The sequence below is a fragment of the Rhinoderma darwinii genome, chromosome 6, assembly GCF_050947455.1.
Source record: "Rhinoderma darwinii isolate aRhiDar2 chromosome 6, aRhiDar2.hap1, whole genome shotgun sequence".
Taxonomy (NCBI): domain Eukaryota; kingdom Metazoa; phylum Chordata; class Amphibia; order Anura; family Rhinodermatidae; genus Rhinoderma; species Rhinoderma darwinii.
The window spans coordinates 92,953,061-92,976,025 of NC_134692.1; the positions used below are offsets into that span (position 1 = coordinate 92,953,061).

Genomic DNA, 22,965 nt, shown 5'->3' on the forward strand with positions numbered 1-22,965 from the left:
GTCACGAGACAACAATCTCATAAAGGCTTGGATTGGGGAAAGCATCCAAAAGTTATTACCACATAAAGTGACGTCAGATTTAAAAAATTGGGGCCTATCATTTAGTTCAAGAGTGGATGCGGAGGAAGGAGTTAACAGTTATGGATGCCACTGTGCTCTTGGGAACTTTCAGTGCTGCATTTTTGTACCCTTCTCCAGATCTGGGCCTCCACACAATCCTGTCTGAGCTCTACAGGCAGTGCTTTTCTCCTCATGGCTTGGTTTTTGCTCTGATATGCATTGTGAGCTGTGAGACCTGGTATAAACAGGGGTGTGTCTTTCCAAATCATGACCAATCAAATGAATTTACCACAGGTGGACGCCAATCAAGGTGAGAAACATTTAAAAGATGATCTAGAGAAATGGGGGACCCCCTGAACTTAATTTCAAGTGTCATAGCAAAGGGTCTGAAGAATCATGTCCATGCGAAATTTGACTTTCAAATTTATTAAAATTGCTAAAATCTATAAAATTCTGTTTTCCCTTTGTGATTATGGGGTTTGAGTGCAGAATTATGGGGAAAAACTTGTTTCATTTTTTTTTTGTTTTAGCACAAGGCCTCAACATAAAACAAAAAGTGAAAGGGTCTGAAGACTTTCCGAATGCACTGTAGATACCGGAAATACTTCTATGCTACAGTTTCCCCCTTTAGCGTCAGCAGAATACAGGGACCATTTACAGCTCCTGTAGTCTTGGAACAGATAGGATGTTGTGATGTGCAACTGCCACCTCTTCATTCGAGACACAATATGGCACTATTTTCTTACCACCCACTTTGTGGAAACTTTTATTGCGGTTGCTCTTGCAAAATTCATAAGTGAAGAGGGTTAGCTTATTCGCATACCGAAACATTTACCCATGTCCTGAAATAAAACACTGGTAGTTGCTGAATGAAATTACCTTCTTATAATTCCCGGTGACCGGATATCAACTATGCCTGCGAAATAACCACTCTAAATAAAATGTACTACTATTGAACTCGAAACCAAGTGTATATGTGGAGGCAACATAAACCATCTTATATGGAGGTATCCCTTCAAACATTAACCCTATTAAAGTGGTCAGTATTACCTTCTCAAACAATCTGTTAGTGTTGTCATTCCAGACACATGACTTTCCCCATTCACAACACCACTGTCACTCCCAGGGCTCAGGGGCCAAAAAGGGCTTGAAGAACCAGGCAAATCCAAGCTGATATCCCAAAACGGATCTATTGTTGTGGAAACACCACTGAAAAGAAAAAAACATAGAAGAGACATTCATAACAGTTATTTGTACTATATAAAAATGTATGTAAATGTAAAAGGCTATGTTTCTATATCAGAATAGGAATCTAAAGCCTTAGACTAAACACCATGATTGCAGACATGCTTTATGAGAGGGCTGTTGTAACCAAAAATTTTCTGTTTATGCGATATGCTAAAATGGGAATTATTACGTACAGGAAAACATCACAAAAAAAATAGAAAAGAAAAACCCTGTTTTGTGAAAAGTTCTAATCTTAGATTAAGGCATCTCCGCATCGTCCTGGTCTCTTAGGCGGGATTCACACGACAGGGATTCCCGGCCGGGTGCCGGCCGTTCATAAATCGGCCGGCACCCGGCTGCATTAGGAATAATAGACCCCTAATGGGGCTATTCACACGACCGATTTTTTGACGGCCGGGAAAACCGCCCGTCAAAAAATAGGACATGCTCTATTTTCAGCCGGGTGCCCGGCCGCCCGGCTCCCATAGAAGTCTATGGGGCCGGGTAATACACGGCCATCACCGGAATGTGTCCCGAGTGATGGCCGGGTCTACCGTCGCTCGCGCACTCTCTCTCCTCCTCCTCACAGTGCATGTGAGGAGGAGGATCTTTTATTGCTCGCTGTAGGAGTCGGAATCCCCAATCCCCGGCCGGGGATTGGGGATTCCGCTACAGGAGAAGTGCGTGACTACACTGTCCATATATGGACACAGCGAAGTCACTCACTTCTGCAGCGGAATCACCGACTCTATGGCCGGGGATTCCACTACAGGAGAAGTGAGTGACTACACTGTCCATATATGGACACAGCGAAGTCACTCACTTCTGCAGCGGAATCCCCGACTCTATGGCCGGGGATGCCGCTACAGGAGAAGTGAGTGACTACACTGTCCATATATGGACACAGCGAAGTCACGCACTTCTGCAGCGGAATCCCTGACTCTATGGCCGGGGATGCCGCTACAGGAGAAGTGAGTGACTACACTGTCCATATATGGACACAGCGAAGTCACTCACTTCTGCAGCGGAATCCCCGACTCTATGGCCGGGGATTCCACTACAGGAGAAGTGAGTGACTACACTGTCCATATATGGACACAGCGTAGTGACTCACTTCTGCAGCGAAATCCCCGACTCTATGGCCGGGGATTCCGCTACAGGAGAAGTGAGTGACTACACTGTCCATATATGGACACAGTGACGTCACTCACTTCTGAAGCGGAATTCCCGACCTGTGGCAGGGAATTCCTCTTCAGGAGAAGTCAGTGACTACACTGTCCATATATGGACATTGAAGTCAGTGACTTCTCCTGGAAGGGGGGGGGGGGATGGGTGGAACCTACAGGGGACTGTGTGGCATCACCTACAGGGGCAGGGTGGCATCACCTACAGGGGCAGGGTGGCATCACCTACAGGGGGCAGTGTGGGTGGCATCTCCTACAGGGGGCAGGGTGGGTGGCATCTCCTACAGGGGGCAGGGTGGGTGGCATCACCTACAGGGGGCAGGGTGGGTGGCATATCCTACAGGGGGCAGGGTGGGTGGCATCACCTACAGGGGGCAGGGTGGGTGGCATCGCCTACAGGGGGCATGGTGGCATCGCCTACAGGGGGCAGGGTGGCATCGCCTACAGGGGGCAGGGTGGCATCGCCTACAGGGGGCAGGGTGGCATCGCCTACAGGGGCAGGGTGGCATCGCCTACAGGGGGCTGTGTGGCATCGCCTACAGGGGGCTGTGTGGCATCGCCTACAGGGGGCTGTGTGGCATCGCCTACAGTTGGCTGTGTGGCCTCGCCTACAGGTGGCTGTGTGGCATCGCCTACAGGGGGCTGTGTGGCATCGCCTACAGGGGGCTGTGTGGCATCACGTACAGGGGGCTGTGTGACATTACCTACAGGGGACTTGGTGACATTACCTACAGGGGACTTGGTGACATTACCTACAGGAGACTTGGTGGCATTACCTACAGGGGGCTGGGTGGCATTACCTACAGGGGGCTGGGTGGCATTACCTGCAGGGGGCTGGGTGGCATCACCTGCAGGGGACAGGGTGGTATCGCCTGCAGGGGACAGGGTGGCATCGCCTACAGGGGGCTGGGTGGCATTACCTACCAGGGGGGCTGTGGCATTATCTACAAAGGGCTGTGTGTGGCAACAAATTTAAATGAAATTCATCCGATTTTAAAACGGACAGGGAAAAAAAAACGGATGCAAATCGGGTCCAAATCGGCTGGTAAAAACGGCAACTCGGCCCGGAACGGAATCGGAACGGATGCAAAACGGATGCAAACCGGCCGGGAAAAATCGGCCAAAAACGGCTGATTTTCCCGGCCGACACTCGGACCCTGTCGTGTGAATGAGGCCTTAGGCTTCGTTCACATCTGCGCCAGGGTCCCGTTCCGATGGGGCTTTCCGTCTGAACGGGACCCTGACTGACACAAACGGAAACCGTTGATTTCAATGGCGACGGATCCGGTGCTAATGGTTTCTGTTTAATGGTGATGGAAACAAAAACCTATGGTTTCCGTTTGTCAGTCAGGGCTCCATTCTGACGGAAATCTCCGACGTTCCGTCGAAGCCGAGCCCTGGCGCAGATGTGAACGAAGCCTTACTGGTGATAACCCCTGATTGCTGCCATGGAAGTGGTCACCCAACTTTTCCCAAATGCTATATATAATTTTGTTTCCTGGAATGTAATTCTGCATAACAATGGGCATAACAAAGACAATTAGTCTACAGATCTGATGGTATTATACGGAGTGTGATAAGTTTACAGCTAACTGGGTGACTATTTAAAGTGCATCTCCAATAGTGAGAGTGTCATCAATCCCCTACTCATTGTAACAGAAGCTACACAGCAAATTCCCTTACTGTTACATAGTTAGTACGGTTGAAAAAAAGGACACATGTCCATCAAGTTCTACCAAGGGATGAGAAAAGGGAAGGGAATAATTTCTACACATTGACATAGTAGGTAATATTTTGTTGTTCTAGGAAGTTTTCTAAGCTTATTTTAAAGCCATCTACTGTCCCTGCTGTGCCCAGCTCCTGCGGTAGGCTATTCCATAGATTCACAGTTCTCACAGTAAAGGCGGCTTGTCGTCACTGCAGGTTGAACCTTTTTGTCTCCAGAAAGAGGGTGTGCCCCCTTGTTTTTTAAGGGCGTTTTACATGGAACAGGATTTCACCATATTTTTTGTATGTGCCATTAATATATTTATATAAGTTAATCATGTCCCCCCTTAGTCGTCTTTTTTCGAGACTAAATAGGTTTAATTCTTTTAGTCTTTCCTCATAACTTAGATTCTCCACGCCCCTTATTTGTTACATAGTTCGTACGGCTGAAAAAAAGACATGTCCATCAAGCTCAACCAAGGGATGGGAAAAGGGAAGGGAAAAATTTCTACACATAGGAGCTAATATTTTTTTTGTTCTAGGAAATTATCTAAGCCTTTTTTAAAGCCATCTACTGTCCCTGCTGTGACCAGCTCCTGCGGTAGGCTATTCCATAGATTCACAGTTCTCACAGTAAAGAAGGCTTGTCGCCTCTGCAGGTTGAAACTTTTTTTCTCCAGACGGAGGGAGTGCCCCCTTGTTTTTTGAGGGGATTTAACATGGAACAGGATTTCACCATATTTTTTGTATGTGCCATTCATAGATTTATATAAATTAATCATGTCCCCCCTTAGTCGTCTTTTTTCAAGGCTAAATAGGTTTAATTCTTTTAATCTTTCCTCATAACTTAGGTTCTCCATGCCCCTTGTTAGCTTCGTTGCTCTTCTTTGTATTTTTTCCAACTCCAGGGAATCCTTTCTATGAACTGGAGCCCAGAACTGAACTGCATATTCTAGATGCTTTGTAAAGTGGTAATATTATTTACAAGTACACCCAGATCCTTCTCAACAAGTGAATCCCCCAGTGTAGCTCCCCCTAGGACATATGATGCATGCAGGTTGTTGGTACCCAGATGAATAACTTTACATTTATCTACATTAAACTTCATTTGCCAACTGGACGCCCAAACACTCAGTTTGTTTAAATCCGTTTGCAATTCACGAACATCTTCCATAGTCTGAACTATATTACATAGATTGGTGACATCTGCAAAAATAGAAATAGTGCTATTAATCCCTTCCTCCATATCATTAATACATAAATTGAATAATATTGGTCCCAGCACTGAACCCTGGGGTACACCACTTATTACTGGGGATCATTCAGAGTAGGAATCATTGACCACAACTCTCTGGATACGGTCCATGGGCCAATTCTCAATCCATTTACAAACTATACTTTCTAAACCTATAGTCCTTAAAAGTACTATGTTTTAGAAAGAGTGAGCTGAAGTATTGACTTACTGGCACACTTGACAGGTTACATCCGACTGGAGGCCTCCTGTGAAAATTTGGTCTATAATGCAGTTACAGTGGTTCGGATTGTTGGCCTTTTTTCCATTGTCATCACCTAATATAATAAAGAGAAGAGATTACGAATACACATTTATCAATTAGGGTTAGATTATACAAGAAATGTATGCATGAAAAAGGTAAATTGCAATTTTATTTAAACTCGCACAGACACATGGAAGTGCCTGGCATAAATCAACAAGCGAGATAGAAATGCATGGGAAATGTCTACTTTTTCAGACTTTTATTCAAGTAAGGCCCCATTCAAAAAGGAATCCCCCCCCCCATTTTGCTCGGGTCTAGGTGTTTTTTATGGCACAAATAGAGTAGCCGAAAACCTACAAATTACCTCCAACTCTTTCGTAGAGGGCCCTTCATAAACAAACAGTACCCACTTATGTATCCAAAAAAGGAGAGAGTGCCCAGCATATATCTTTATTAAATATCATCAGAAGTAATATCAAAAAGCACAATAAAATTGTATGAGAGAGCAAGAAGGGACAAGATGGACATAGTCTAAAGAACACAGAAATTTGATATGCCTAGTCTACCCCAACTAGAATGATAATAATACAATGCATACATACCAGTTATAACAAATCTAGATATGTACAATAAATCAAAGATAGAGTATGAACAAAAATAGAAAAAAAAAACAGCCGACCAGGGATGGAATATAGGTTATAAAATGACAGATGGTCTAAAAAAGAATCAATATAACTTTAGCAAAATACATGCGACCAGTCTACAGTGCTAATTAAAGAGGATGAAACAGTCCAAAATTATCCAAAATATATACATGAGTATGCTCCAAACTAAGCATGTCACCAGGAAGATAAATATCACACAAGGTCATAACATACCATTAGCCATGATAGAGGAATCCTAGAAAGGGCAAAGCAAGCCTAGACGCGTGTTTTGCCTATGGCTTCGTCAGGATGCTAATGAAAGCTAAAACGACCATGATATATAAAGAGGAGAGATGATCAGGCCATAAAATGCAGCACCTGAGCGACAAAAAGCAGTGGCGCGGTGCCGCCATGATGGAACCGCCCATATCCCTCAAGCGCCACAACCAGGGTCATGATACGACCGAGACGCCACATGTCAGTAGTCATGGTAACGCTGATACTAAGCAGCACCAAAGGATGCGGCGGGACCAGCACGTTCGGTCCGTGCATGCCAAAAAAGCACAGGGGGAGCGGCGCAAGAAAAACAAAAAATGTAGGAAGGACTGGGGACTAAGATAAAAATAACTTATACAGGATACAATCCAACATGGCCAATGGAACGGCATATATGGCAATAAATCAACAATAGTAAAAATGTATACAATAGATATATGGCAGTATAATAATCCTAACACTAGCTACGAGCTAGAATAGGTAATTAATATGAAAACATCAAAAGAATGATTGCCATATAACCAATACCATCACATAGAACAATATATTAGTATGTCCATAGTGCACATATAAATAAGTATGAATAGTAAACAAAGAAAAAAAATAATAGTGCATTAATCCCTTAAGGATACAGCCTGTTTTGGCCTTAACCCCTTTAGTGAAGGGCCTATTTTAGGCCCTAATGACCAAGCTATGTTATTTGTTTTTCTATAGTCACATTCAAAGAGCTATAATTTTTTTATTTTTCCGTCGACATAGCTGTATGAGAACTTGTTTTTTGCGGGATTAGTAGGACTTTTTAATGGCACCATTTTAGGGTACATATAATTTGTAGATTAACTTTTTTGGGGGGGGGGGGGGATTAGAAAAAAACCCTGAAATTCCACCATAGTTCTAGGCATTTTAAATTGACGCCGTTCACTGTGCGGTGTAAATAACACGTTAACTTTATTCTATGGGTTGGTACGATTACGACTATACCACATATGTAGAGGTTTTTTATGTTTTACGACTTTTGCACAATAAAAACACTTTTGAACTAAAACTTGTTTTTGCATCGTCGCTATCCAAGAGCCATAATTTTTTTATTTTTCCGTCAATGTAGTGATTTTTTGGGCTTGTTTTTTTGCGGGACGAGACGTAGTTTTGATTGGTACTGTTTTAGGGTACATGGGACTTATTGATTATTTTTTATTATGACTTTTTTGGGGGGCAATGGAAAAAAATAGCAATTTCGCCATTGTGTTTTGCGGGTTTTTTTTTTACGGTGTTCCCCTTGCGGTTTAAAATACATATTAACTTTATAGAGTTATTACGGTCGCGGCGATACCATATATGTGTACTTTTATTCATTTTTTACACTTACTAAATAAAACCACTTTTTATGGGAAAAAATGGTTCTGTTTTTTTTTTCTACTGTCATTTTTATTAATAATCTTTATCTCATATTAATTGCTTATTTTATTAATCCCACTAGGGGACTTTACTATGTGATCTTCAGATCGTTGCTATGCTTTGGTATACTTCGTATACCAGAGCATTATTGCTTGTCTGTGTAAATCTGGCAGGCAATCTATTAGGACGTGCCTCTGGCACGTACTGAAAGGCCTATGCCCAAGGAAGACCTGGGGGCCTTTATCAGGCCCCGGCCGCTATGACACCCCATCGGAGACCCGCGATTGCAGTTGCGGGCCGCCTATGGGGGAGAGAGGGAACTCACTACCTTTGTAAACAAGTTAAATGCCACGGTCGCTATTGACTGCGGCATTTAACAGCTTAAATGGCCGTGATCGAAGTAAACTTCGATCGCGGGCATTGGAACAGGAGCCCGGCTGTCATCAGACAGCAGAGCCCTGGCTCCAAGCTGCATGGGACACCCGTGCAGGACTTAGACTGGGCCGGCGTGAAAAGGCGACGGCCTAGCCTAAGGCCCCTTAGTGACCGCAGTGAAAAGGCGTATTGGTGGTCACTAAGGACAGACAATTTTTTCAAATCTGACGTGTAATTTTATGTAGTAATTACTTTGGAATGCTTTTATGTATACAAGCGATTCCGAGATTCTTTTCTCGTGACACAATGTACTTTATGTTAGTGGTAAAATTTAGTCGATATATTCAGTGCTTATTTGTGAAAAACTCCAAAATTCTGCGAAAATTTGCAAAAATTATCATTTTCCAAAATTTTTATGTATTTTCTTGCAAGACAGATAGTAATGCTGCACAAAATAGTTACTAGTTAACAATTCCCGTATGTCTACTTTATGCTGGCATCGTTTTTTAAAAGTCCTTTTATTTTTCTCGGACATAAGGCTTACAAACTTTAGCAGCGATTTCTCACATTTTCAAGAAAATTTCAAAAGGCTATTTTTTCAGAGACCAGTTCATTTATGAAGTGGCTTTGAGGGCCTTATATATTAGAAAGTCCCCATAAGTCACCCCATTTAAAAAACTAGACCCCTCAAAGCATTCAAAACAGCATTCAGAAAGTTTCTTAACCCTTTAGGCGTTTCATAGGAATTAAAGCAAAGTAGAAGGGAAATTTTAAATTTATTTTTTTGGCCAAAATTTATTGGTAATACATTTCTTTAACACAGAAAGTTTTACCAGAGAAATGCAACTCAATATTTATTGCCCAGATTCTGCCGATTTTATAAACATGCCACATGTAGCCCTAGTGTGGTAATGGACTGAAGCACCTAGTGGATTTTGGGACCGCCTGTTTTAAGAATATATTTTATGCACCATGTCCGGTTTGAGAGGTCTTGGTGAGCCAAAAAAGTGGAAACCCCCCAAAAGTGACCCCATTTTGGAAACTACACCTCTCAAGAAATTTATCTAGGGGTATAGTTGTCATTTTGACGCCACAGTTTCTTTACTAAACTTATTGGAATTAGTCTGTAAAAATGAAAGTCTACTTTTTTCTGAAAAAGCTTAGAAATGTTTAATTTTTACAAGGAATACATGAGAAAAAGCGCAACATTTGTAAAGCATCTTCTCCCGATTACGGCAATACCCCATATGGGGTCATAAACTGCTGTTTGGACACACGGCAGGGCTCAGAATGGCAGGGATGCTACTTGGCATGTAGATTTTGGTTGATTGTTTTTTGGGCGCCATGTCGCAATTGCAGAGCCCCTGAGGAACCAGTACATTAGAAACCCCTGAGAAGTGACTCCATTTTGGAAACTATACCCCTAAGGATAATCATACAGGGGTGTAGTGAGCATTTTGATCACAGAGGTGTTTCATAAATTGTATTCAAATGAGGAAGTGAAAATGAAAAAAATTAAAATAAAATATTCCCAAAAATATGTCGTTTTTTGCCCAATTTTTTTTCCCCACAAGGAGTAATAGGAGAAAAGACAACACACAATTTGTTACCCAATTTCTCCCGAGTACGGTAATACCCTATTGTGTGGCCCTAAACGGCTGTTTGGGCACATGGCAGAGATCAAAATGGAAGGAGCGCCATTTGGCTTTTAGAGCGCAGATTTTGCTGGACTGGTGTACAGGCGCCATGTTGCATTTTCAGAGCTTCTTTAGGTACCAGAGCGGAGTGGAAAACCCAGAGAAGTGACCCCATTTTGTAAACTACACCCCTCAAGGCATTTATCATTTGCCTGGACATATGACAGGGCTAAGAAGTAAAAGAACAAATGCGCATGTGAGGCCTATTTTGGTGATTTTTGCAGTATTAGCTCGCAATGGCAGGGCTCTGGGTTAAAATGCTAAAAAAAACAAAAAAAGAAGTAGTGACCCCCATTTTGGAAACTGCACCCCTCAAGGCATTTTGACCCCACAGGTTTTTTTTCTTTTTTATTAGAAATGAATGCTCAGTGGATGGTGCAAAGTGAAAATTTAAATTTACATTTTTTTATAGGTATATGCCATTTTAGTGCCCAGTTCGTGCCACTGAAGATACATAAACTGTTAAGCGGGGAGATTTTGCTTAGTGGTAGTTCTGTTTGGGGTTTTGCTGGCATTTCAGTTTACAATGTTGGGGTATATGTAAGCTGTGCTGAGTACATCAGGATATATATAATAAGAGGGTATAATAATGCTGTAAATAAATAATAATCCACAGGTGTGTGGCCGGTGTCGCACTGATAAATAAAAAAATCTTATCCGCTTTTAGAACACTCTGCACATGTTGCATCGCCATATTCTGAGAGCCAGAACTTCTTTATTTTATCGCCACCGGAGCTGGGTGAGGGCTTATTTGTTGCGTGACAATCTGTAGATTTCACTGGTACCATTTTGGGGGACATGCGATTTTTTGATCACTTTTTTTATTTCATTTTTTGGCAAGCAAGGTAACCAAAAACCAGCAATTCTGATCATGTTTTTTATTCTTTTTTTACTGCGTTCGCCATGCGCTATAATTGACCATTTTACTTTATTCTGCGGGTCTATACGATTATGACTATACCATATGTATATCGTTTTTTTTTATGTTTTGCAGAGTCTGCACAATAAAATCACTTTTGCTTCAAATAATGAATTTTTTGTGTCGCCATATTCGGAGAGCCATAACTTTTTTATTTTTCCATCAAAAAATCTGTGGGTGGGCTTGTTTTTTGCGGGACGGGCTGTAGTTTTTAGTGGTATCATTTTTGGGTACATGCGACTTTTAGATCCATTTTTTTATTCTGTTTTGGGAGGGGTAGTGACTAAAAAACAGCGATTCTGGAATAGTTTTTTATTTTTATTTTTTAACGGTGTTCACCGTGCGGGTACAATAGCGTGATATTTTTATAGTTCGGGCCATTACGGACGCGGTGATACTACATGTGTACTTGTTTTAATGGTTTCCGTTTTTTCCTATAATAAAAGACTTCTTATGGGGAAAAAGACTGTTAGATTTTTTTTTTTAACGTGAAAGGTTTATTTTACTTCTTTACAACATTTTTATTAACTTGTTTTAACTTTATTTTTTTGTCACACTAAGGAACTTTTGAGGCATGAAGCCCTGATCGCTATTCTAATACACTGCACTACCTACATAGTGCAGTGTATTAGCGCTGTCAGCTATTCACTGACAGCAAGCCTATTAGGCTTTGCCTCCCGGCGGGGCCTAATGGCTTCCGTACTAGGAAGCCATTCTTAGGCTACCATTGCAATAGCAACCATCGTAGGGTGCGATCTAACCATCTAGATGCGATTGGGGTTAATTGGCCAGATCGGAGCCTAGCTCCGGTCCTGGCCGTTAGAGCAGGATGTCAGCTGTTAAAAAACAGCTGACATCTGCAGCCTAGGGAACCATCAGGGGTTGCCGATAGGCTAGAAACCATTTAGATGCAGCGATCGCTGCATCTAACGGGTTAATCGCCCGGATCAGAGCCTAGCCGTTACAGCGGGATGTCGGACTACCGACACCGGGCGGTGATAGCGCTGGCTCAGCTTCTGAGCCAGCTCCATCACATACACATTCTCAAGGAGCTGTGATTGGTCAGTCCGCTTTGATTGACCAATCACAGCGATCACCGATTTACTGTGCCGATGAACTGTCAAACACTTGATGGCACAGTTCTGTCACCCTGCCCTTTGGTAGGGTGACCGTTATTAGCCAGGATGCACCGGTATGTCCCAGTGCCTTAAAGCACTGCAATACAGGACGTACCGGTGCGTCTTAATGTGGAAAGGGGTTAAAATGTGATGTGAAAAATAAAAAATTATAAATAAAATATAAAAAAGTAAAAATAATGCTTAGAGCTAATAAAAAACGTGATACAGGCAAATAACCATGTGCTATAATTCAATAAGGCATAAAAATTCCATAATAATAAGGATGTAAAAATCCAAAACCACATGTATACCCGGATGGCATCCGCAGTGAAAAAAAATATCTACTGCAAGTAAATATGTAGTTGTAATTGAAAAACATACCACAAAACTTAAATATAGAAGAAAAGGTACGAAAGTTTGCATTATACATCATTCGGACCCGGACAAAAATATATCATAAATCGTGCACGCAACATTACACCATATAATAACGTGCAATAAACTATATATAATAGACGTAGCAAATATAAAATACCAAATGACTATAGATGTTTTCGTAGACAGCTCAGTTCCCATTAGCATCCATAGATCTCTCATAGCCTGCCTTGGCCCACCACAATAGCTACAAGAGTAAACAAAGAAAAATAGAAATTAATACAAACACACAATTTAAAAAGAAAAAAAAAAAAATGACAAGTATCCCGGAAAGCATAACATTTGTGCAAATAGATCATGCGATTTGCGAGAGTTTTATGCTTTCCAGGATATTTAGGTCTTTAATTGTGTGTTTGTATTAACCCCTTACTACCAAAAATAATTTTAAACCTTAAAGAGGCTCTGTCACCAGATTATAAGTGCCCTATCTCCTACATAATCTGATTGGCGCTATAATGTAGATAACAGTGGTTTTTATTTGGAAAAACTATCATTTTTGAGCAAGTTATGAGCAATTTTATATTTATGATAATGAGTTTCTTAATGACCAACCTGGCGTGTTTTTACTTTTACTAAGAAAAGCATTAGCATAAATCTAAAATGGCTCATAACGTGCTCAAAATTGATTGTTTTTCAAAATAAAAGACATTACTGGAATCTACATTACAGCGCACTCAGATTATGTAGGAGATAGGGCACTTATAATGTGGTGGCAGAGCCTTTTTAATGACCAAGCAATTTTTACGTTTTGCCATCATCGCATTCAAAGAGCTATAACGTCTTTATATTTCCGTCGACATAGCTGTATTAGAATTTGTTTTTTGAGGGACAAGATGTATTTTTTAACAGCATCATTTTAGGGTACATATAATTTATTGATTAAATTTTATTCACTTCTTTGGGGGGGTAAGAGGAGAAAAAAAAACCCCTGAAACTTCGCCACTTTTTGTGTCTTAAATTTACACTGTTTACCGTGTGGTCTAAAAATCATAACTTTATTCAGCGCGTCGTTATGATTGCGCAGTTACCAAATTCATATTGATTTTGTATGTTTTACTACTTACAGTAAAAATACTTTTCTCTAAATTATTTGTTTTTGTGTCGCCATATTTTAAGAGCCATAAGTTTTTTTATTTTTCTGCTGACACAGCTGTATGAGGGCTTTTTGTTTTGGGACGGCTTGTATTTATTGGTACTATTTGGAGTTCATGCGACTTTTTGATCCTTTTCTCAAATTCTTTTGAATTCAGGATGAACAGACAACAGCAATTCTGGCATGGTTTATAATTATATTTATATAAAAGAGAGGTGGGGTAGGTAAGTTGTATTCCTAAGTATGAGAAAGAGTGCTCAACCCAAACAAACGGAAATTTCTTCCGGAGAGAGTCCAAACGACGACGAGAAATATTCATACTCAAAACCATAGACTTTGTAACATTAAGCTTATAATACGAAACTGCACTAAAAGCCTCCAATATCTTAGTGACCTCTAATAGAGATGTCTCAGGGTCAGATATAGCAATGAGCACATCATCCGCAAATAAGCCAATTTTATGAGATATATCCCCCACTGTTATCCCACTAATAGCAACAGATGACCTAATGGAAGTAGCCAATGGCTCCATCACCAAGGTAAAGATGAGTGGAGATAAAGGATCTCTGTTTGAGATGCGAAGCGAATAAGGCGCTGGTTTTATTGTTATATCCATAATAACGTTCCTTCACCTTTCTCAAGGACTGATCATATTTATAAAAGGTCAAGTTGGTGGAGTTGATTCTGTAAATTCTTGAGCAGAGCAGCCCTGTGTGGACAGTAAGACTGCTTGTTGGAAGCACTTAATTGAGTGATGTTGGATGACAAATGAAATCTCAATTCATTTTTCTGTCTTTTATCTCTAGCTGCAATACTTATAAAGTGATCCCGCATATAGGCTGTGTGTGTGCACCAAAGCATAGCCGAGGAAACGTCGGCAGTATCATTGAGCAAAAAAAAATTCTTGCAATAAATCAGCGGATTTGTTAACAATTATTTTCTATCTGCCCCTCAATTTGCTAAGTCGCCATTGGTTCGCAGGAGGAGTACTATATCTTTCTGCAATGGAAAAATAAATGGGCGCATAATCGGACCAATCGATATTACCTATTTTTGTAGATATTATTCTACGAAACAAAAAATCATCCGCCAAAAACATATCTATCCGTGAATATGTCTTATGTGGATGAGAGAAAAAGGTGTAATCTTTCTCTGAAGGATGCTGGAGCCGCCACACATCTAACAACATTTCTTTTTTGAGTAATATTGTACAAGTCGGACGGTTTATCTGACCCTGAATGAGCTGAGGAGTCTAGTGCGGGCCACATTGTTTTATTAAAAGCTCCCATAAGTAACACCGAACCCGACCGATGCTTATTGAGAAGTTTAAACAGTGATTGAAAAAAACGTAACTGTCTTTGGTTGGGCGCATAAATTGCGACCAGAGTGTAGGTAATATTAATGTCACATATCAATATCACAAAACGTCCATATGGATCTATATGGGACTCCCTAAGTATAAAAGCCACAGAGTTTCTAATCGCAATTGCGACTCCCCTTTTTTTGTGATAAGCCGGGGAGGCATATATATTCGCAAATTGCTTATGGTGCAGCCTACTTACATCTACCTGATTTAAATGGGTTCCCTGCAAACATACGATATCCGCATGGGACTGTTTTGCCTCTTTCGATACCATAGAACGTTTAAACGGACTATTAAGTCCTTTAGTGTTAAGCGAAACTACCTGTAGCACCATTTTAAGACATGAAATGCATCTGCTAAAAGACAATTACCTGAGACCCACTGACTTACTACATGTCTGAGATAGAGATTTCCAGAGCAGCTTTGACCTGCCCTATATAGACTGGAGTTAAAGGGAATGTGTTGCCAGAAAAACATGTTTTTTTTTTTTTAATTAAACATTTAGTGTGTAGGTGATTAAACATTGTTCAAATTTTTTTCACGAGTCAGGAAATATTATAAATTAGATTCTAATTTATAATATTTCCCATTGCTTGTCACTAGATGGAGCTATTCCCAAAATTGCAGCATTGCAAAATTGGGTAAAAAGCCCTCGCTCTAGTGAGCTCTCAGCATCCCCCCCTCCTTTATCCTGGCTAGTGCCGGGATAAACGAGAGGTTTGAACGGTCTAACCTCCTACACTGTGTGTGGCCATTTTTTGAGCTAACACACAGTGTAGTAGGTTTACATACAGTAGTAAACGTACACAAACACGAACATACATTGAAATCTCTTACCTGCTCCTGCCGCCGCGGCTCCCTCCGGCCCGTCCGCTGCCGCTGGTCCAAGTGCACAAGTCCGGAAGCCGCGACCGGAAGTAGTAATCTTACTGTCCGGCCGCGACTTCCGGTCCACAGGAAAATGCCGCCGGACGGCGCCAATTTCAAATTGGACTGTGTGGGAGCGGCGCATGCGCAGTTCCCACACAGACGGCGTACACAGAAGTGGATGGGACGGGAGCCGTTCGCAGTCCCTATGGGACTGTGGCTGCCGTATTCCATGTCTGTATGTGTCGTTAATCGACACATACAGAAATGGAACAAAAAATGGCAGCCCCCATAGGGAAGAAAAAGTGTAAAAATAAGAAAAAGTAAAACACAAACACACAAATAAATCTAAAAGTTTTTAATAAAGCACTAACATCTTTAACATATGAAAAAAAAATTTGTGATGACACTGTTCCTTTAACAAAAACAGACATACAACAATTAAACAGTATCCTGAGAGGGAGGACATCAAACCCTAAGGTGAGATGTAGAGGGGGGAAGGTGAAACATCAATTGCAGTGTATCACCGTGAACCATACCATGGCATTTAAGAAAATACAGCAAGGATATACAACAGACAGTTATGTCATAGCCCTTTCTGAAGTACAGAGAATATTCTGCAATAACCTTTAGGCCCTGTTCACACAGAGTTTTTTTTCGACGATTTTTTTTCTCTATCTCGGACGCTGAAACCGCGCCGCAAAACCGCCCGAAAATGCCTCCCATTGATTTCAATGGGAGTTGGACAAGTTCTTTACCGCAAGTAAAAAAAACAAACAAAAAAAAAGCGTCGCGGCAAAAAGAAGCATCATGACCCATCTTGAGGCGGTTACCGCCTACAAAAACACCATTTCAATCAGTCAGAAAGAGGAAAAAAAACGCCTGAGTGTTTTGACGAGTTTTTGTCAAACCACTGTGCAAAAAAACCGTCTGGAGCAGTTTTTGCAGGAGGAATTTTCCTGCTGCAAAAAACTCAGTGTGAACACAGCCCTAGTAATCATATCAGAATTTATCAAGACATACAAGAGGCAGTCAGTCAGGATCTTTAGTTTCCCATTCCTTCTCCAATCTAGGTAAGGATCTGGATCTTGGCGATTTAGGAAGGGAAGCAATCGGAGATAAATGCCATTCCTGAAGCAGTTGCAGAACTTTGGCTGGATTGTTCGCAATCACTTTCCGACCATCTTTAGTGATAATGAGCTTGACAGGAAATCCCCAGCGATATTGAACATTGTGCGATCTTAAAATCTTCGCGACATCTTGGAACTCCCGTCGTTTCGCCAATTTAACCGCTGACAGATCCGTGAACGCGGAGACACCTTGAAACCTGTCTGGAAGAAGAGGTGGTTGTCTGGCAGCTTGCATCATCTTCTCTTTAAATCGATAGAAGTGTAAACGAGCGATCACATCCAGCGGAATAGTGGCAGGTAATTCTTTGGGTTTTGGTATACGATGCACTCTATCAATAAGCAAATCTGACACAGGGACATCCGGTACTAGCGCCACAAAAAAAATCAGTAAGAAATTCTTCAAGTTGTTTTAATCGCTTCAGATATGCCTCTAAACCGCACGTTATTGCGGCGGGACCGATCTTCCAAATCCGCCACCTTTAAACGTAAGGATCCCACTTCCTCTTCCAAAGCATTGTTGATGTCTACCAGCTCATTATGCGCTGCTGAGAAGTCAGCCATTTTATCCTCCATATGAGAGGTACGTTCTCCCAGAGCAGCAAATTCCATTTGGATATTTTTAAAAGCAGCTTGAATGTCAGACTGGAGAGAGGTTCTCAAACTATCCAGTAAGATTTTTAAAGTATCTTCCGATACAGGCGAAGCAGTAGACTGTGATGCGTGCATAGCAGGGGAGAGACAAGTCTCTGTACTTTGCATATGTGGCGTAGGAGATAGAATATGAGGAACAACATGAGTACTCACTCGGCCCCTGGATGTATCACTTTGCATCTGAGGAGAGGATCCATGAGAGAACCGGGTGTGGTCTCTCCCACTAGCTGAAGATTGCAGCGAGGAAGCAGGAGAAGAAGGTCCCTCTTCAGCCGTTCTCACAGCCTGGAAGCCGCCGGCGCCACTTTGGGACCTCGTGGAGGGAAAGAACTCTAAGTCTTGCAGAGTTTGCTTTCTTTTTAGCTTTCCCCATGTTAAAGGGCGGAAAGCAGGACTTAAGTGCCGCTGTCAGTGCACTTGCTGGGTCTTTTCTCAGCCGTTTAGGGCCGTTTGTAATGCCTGGTGTTCAGGAGCTGAGGCACACACGTCTCACTCCATGCTCATCCGGCCACGCCCCCCAATCGACACCGCTTTCTTAATGGAAAAATAAAATAAAGTTATGGCTCTTAGAATATGGCAATACAAAAAGTAAATGATTTTTTTTTTAAATATTTTATTGTGCAAACGCCATAAGACGTAATTTGGTATCGGCGTAATCGTATCACCCCGCAGAATGAAGTGGATGTGTCATTTATAGTGCACGGTGAATGCTGCAATAGTAGAATTGCTGTTTTTTTTTAGTCACCACGCCTCTTAAAAAGTTGAGGGGTCTAGTTTCCAAAATGGGGTCACTTATGTTTTCAGAAGCTCTGCAAATGCGACATGGCGCACAGAAACCAAAATAGCAAAATCTAAATGCCAAATAGCGCTCTTGCCTATCTGAGCTTTGCCGTTTGTCCAACAAGCAGTTTATGAACACATATGGGGTATTGGCGAAATCGGGAGAAATTGCTTAACAAATTTTGGGGTTCTTTTTCTCCTTTATTCCTTGTCAAATTCATACCTTTTATGGGAAAAATATGATTTTCAATTGCACAGCCAAATTCCACAAAATGCAGCAAAAAACCTGTGGATCTAAATGCCCACTGTAGCCCTCGATAAGTTCCTTCAAGTGTGTAGTTTGCCAAATAGGGTCACTTTTGGGGGTTTCCACAGTTTTGGCACCACAAGACCTCTTCAAACCAGCCTAATAAAAAGGAGGCCTCAAAATCCACTAGGTGCTCCGTTGCTTCGAAGGCCTGTGCTTCAGTCCATTACCACACTAGGGCCACATGTGGGATATTTCTAAAAACGGAAGAATCTGGGCAATAAGTAAAGAGTTGTGTTTCTCTGGTAAAACCGTCTGTTTTCCATATAAAAATGGAATAAGTATTCCTATACAGGTGTTTAAATTCCTGTGAAATACTAAAAGGTTAATAAACTTTCAAAATGCTGTTTTGAATACTTTGAAGGGTCTAGTTTCTAAAATGGGGTGATTTATGGGGGTTTCTAATATATAGGCCCCTCAAAGCAACTACAGAACTGAACTGGTACCTAAAAAAAACACGAGGCTTTTGAAATTTTATCCAAAATATGAGAAATTGCTGCTTATGTTCTAAGCCTTGTAACATCCTAGAAAAATAAAAGAATGTTCAAAAAATGATGCCAATATATAGTAGACATATGGGAAATGTGAACTATTTTGGGTGGTATAACCATCTGTCTTGCAAGCAGATACATTTAAATTCAGAAAAATGCTATTTTTTCCAAATTTTCAAAAAATTTAGCTTTTATTGACAAACAAACACTGAATATATCGACCAAATTTTACCACTAACACAAAGCCCAATGTCTCAAACTAAAAAACTATCACAGAATTGCTTGGATATGTATAAGCATTCCGAAGTTATTACTACATAAAGTGAAACATGTCAGATTTGAAAAATGGGCTCTAAGCCTTACAGCCAAAACTAGGCTGCGTCGAGGTTAATGTTGATGATTATGGCTAACCGTTAATGAAAACTCCAACATTAGTCTCTCAGAAAATTTGAATATTGGGTAAAAGTTGAAGATTGTAGACTCATGGTGTCCCACTCTAATCAGCTAATCAACGCAAAACACCTGCAAAGGTTTCCTAAGCCTTTAAACGGTCCAACTGTCTGGTTCAGTAGGCTACACAATTATGGGGAAGACTGTTGACTTGACAGATGTCCAGAAGACAGTCACTGACACCCTCCACAAGGAGGTTAAGCCCCAAAAGAACATTGCTAAAGAAGCTGGCTGTTCACAGAGTACTGTATCCAAGAATATTAATGGAAAGTTGAGAGGAAGTAAAAAAAAAAGTGTGCAAGAAAAAGGTGCACAAGCAACAGGGATAACCGCAGCCTCGAAAGGATTGTCAAGAAAAGGCCATTCAAGAATCTGGGCGAAATTCACAAGGAGTGGACTGAGGCTGGAATCAGTGCTTCAAGAGCCACCACACACAGACATATCCAGGACATGGATTACATCTGTCGCATTACTTGAGACAACGTCAGAAGCGTCTTACCTGGGCTAAGGAGAAAAGGGACTGGTCTGTTGCTCAGTGGTCCAAAGTCCTGATTTCAGATGAAAGTAAATTTTGCATTTCATTTGGAAATCAAGGTCCCAGAGTCTGGAGGAAGAGTTGAGAGGCACTCAATCCAAGTTGCTTGTGGTCCATTGTATAGTTTCCAGAGTCAATAATGGTTTGGGTAGCCAGGTCATCTGCTGGTGTTGGTCCACTGTTATATCAAGTCCAGAGTCAACCCAGCCATCTACCAGGAAATTTTAGAGCACTTCACGCTTCCCTCTGCTGACAAGCTTTATGGAGATGCTGATTTCATTTTCCAGCAGGACTTGGCACCTGCCCACACTGCCAAAAGTACCAATACCTGGTTAAATAACCACAGTATCACTGTGCTCGATTAGCCAGAAAACTCGCCTGACCTAAGCCCCATAGAGAATCTATGGGGTATTGTCAAGAGGAAGATGAGACACCAGACCCAACAATGCTGACGAACTGAAGGACGCTATGAAAGCAACCTGGGCTTCCATAACACCTCAGCAGTGCCACAGGCTGATCGCCTCCATGCCACGCTGCATTGATGCAGTAATTCTTGCAAAAGGAGCCCCGAAGTATTGAGTGCATATACTGTACATACTTTTCAGTAAACTAACATTAAGTTATTAAAAATCATTTTTGAAATTGGGCTTATTTAATATTCAAATTTTCTGATACACTCAATTTTGGGTTTTTCATTAACTATTTGCCATAATCATCAACATAAAAAGAAAAAAAATGCTAGAAATAGATCACTGTATGTAATGAATCTATAGAATATATGAGTCACTTTTTGAATTGAATTACGGAAATAAATTAACTTTTTGATGATATTTTAATTCATTGATAAGGGCAAGTACATGTTTTGTGGTATGCGTTTTTAGTAACACTAAATATTTATTTGTAGCACATATTTTTTATCTATGGATGCCATTAGGGTATCTATATACATCGCCTATTCTAGCTAAACTAGTGTTATTAGGATTAGTATATTGCTACATATCGATTGTATACATTTTTACTATTGTTGATTTATTGCCCTATATGGCATTCCATTGGCCATGATGGATTGTATCCTATACAAGTTATTTTTATCTTAGTCCGTCCCCTGTCCTTCCATCTTTTGTCTTGCGCAGCTCCCCCTGTGCTTTGTTGGCATGTGCTGGTCCCGCCGCATCTTTTGGTGATGCTTAGTATCAGCTTTACCAGGACTACTGACGTGTGGAGTCCCATGCGTCGGGTCATAATGCTGGTTGCGGTGCTTGGGGGATGTGGACGTTTCCATCATGGCGGGGGCCGCGGCACAGCTGCTTGTCGCTCAGTTACTGCATTACAGGCGCATCATCTATCCTCCTTATATAACCTGGTATTTTTAGCTTTCATTGGACTCATGACGAAGCCATAGGCGAAACGCGTGTCGAGGCGTGCATTGCTATACTCTCCCCTTTCTAGGATTTCTTCATCATGGCTAAAAGTATGTTATGACCCTGTGATATTTATCTGCCTGGTGTGTCATGCTTAGTTTACAGCTACACATTTTGATATACTTAGGTATATTTTTAGGTAATTTTGGAGTTACATCCTCTTGACTTCGCACTATAGACTGGTCGCATGTATTTTGGTAACATTAGATTGATCTTTTTGGACCATCTTTCATTAAAGAACATATATTCCACGCGTCTTGTTTGTTATCCTTGGTCAGTGGTGGGGTTTTTATCTTCTATTTTTGTGCATACTTTATCTTTGATCTATTGTACATATCTAGATTTGTTATAACTGGTATTATCTGGTATGTATGCATTATATTATCATCATTCTAGTTGTGGTTGACTAGGTATATCACATTTCTGTGTTCTTTGGACTATGTCCATCTTGCCCCCTCTTGCTCTCTCATACAATTTTATTGTGCTTTTTGATATTACGGTTTGATGATATTTACTAAAAAGAGCTTTTTGTATCGGTTGGTCATTCTGTCCTTTTTTGGATACACAAGCAGGTTGCCTGCAGAAAGTGGGTGGGGGCCACTCACTTATCAGGTATTTCTGCCAAATCTTGTGAACAAGCCAAAATGGGGAGGGAATGACTTTAAAAAGGGTTCTTGCCGTTTCATCAAGTTGGTTATTTTTTATACAATTTTTCAATATACTTTGTGTTATTCATTGTTCAAGATCTCTGCTAGTTGTCATTCAGTAGGAAAAGTCATTGTTAACTCTGTCCAAGGTAATGTGATGGACACAGGTGCCGGTATCGTTACAGTGGGTTTATCAGAGCTGTGTCTTCTAACAATCCCAGCATTTGTGTGTTCATCACATGATCACGGACAGAATTTTATCCACTGGAAGTAAACAATGAACGTTCCTACTTAACAACTAGAGATCATGAAAACCGTGAGGAATGACTACAGAAAGCAAATTGGAAAATAGTGCATCTTTTCATACAAAAAAATAACATTAATGGACTGAAACTGGACAATGCCTTTAAAGGTTATGTGCACGTTTGACTTGAGATACAGGTGCTTTGTATCCTGTGTACAGCGCAGATGTATCTTGCGCTGAATCCTGTATCAGTCAGGTCTGCAGGACTGACTGGTTCAGTGTCAGCGGGTCCTGCGTGTGTCTGACAAGCAGGATCGAACAGTTAACGATCACATCCAAGTACATAACTTAGATGTGATCGATAACGGGTATCTCCTGCTTGTCAGAGACACGCAGGACCCGCTGACACTGAAACAGTCAGTCCCGCAGACCTGACACATTCAGGTCTTAGCG

The 22,965-nt window shown here is 41.2% G+C and overlaps 1 protein-coding gene across 8 annotated transcripts in view; it reads right to left on the bottom strand.

Annotated features, from left to right (window-relative positions):
* LOC142655634 (ubiquitin carboxyl-terminal hydrolase 22-A) overlaps window positions 1–22,965 on the bottom strand; it is a 238,839-nt gene that overhangs the window by 31,218 nt on the left and 184,656 nt on the right. For all 8 annotated transcript variants that reach the window (XM_075830039.1, XM_075830038.1, XM_075830041.1 and 5 more), the window contains 2 exons: window positions 5,642–5,747; window positions 1,111–1,269 (listed from right to left, as the gene is read on the bottom strand). In XM_075830039.1, coding sequence (XP_075686154.1) covers window positions 1,111–1,269; window positions 5,642–5,747 — 265 coding nt within the window. The remainder of the gene's footprint in view (window positions 1–1,110; window positions 1,270–5,641; window positions 5,748–22,965) is intronic.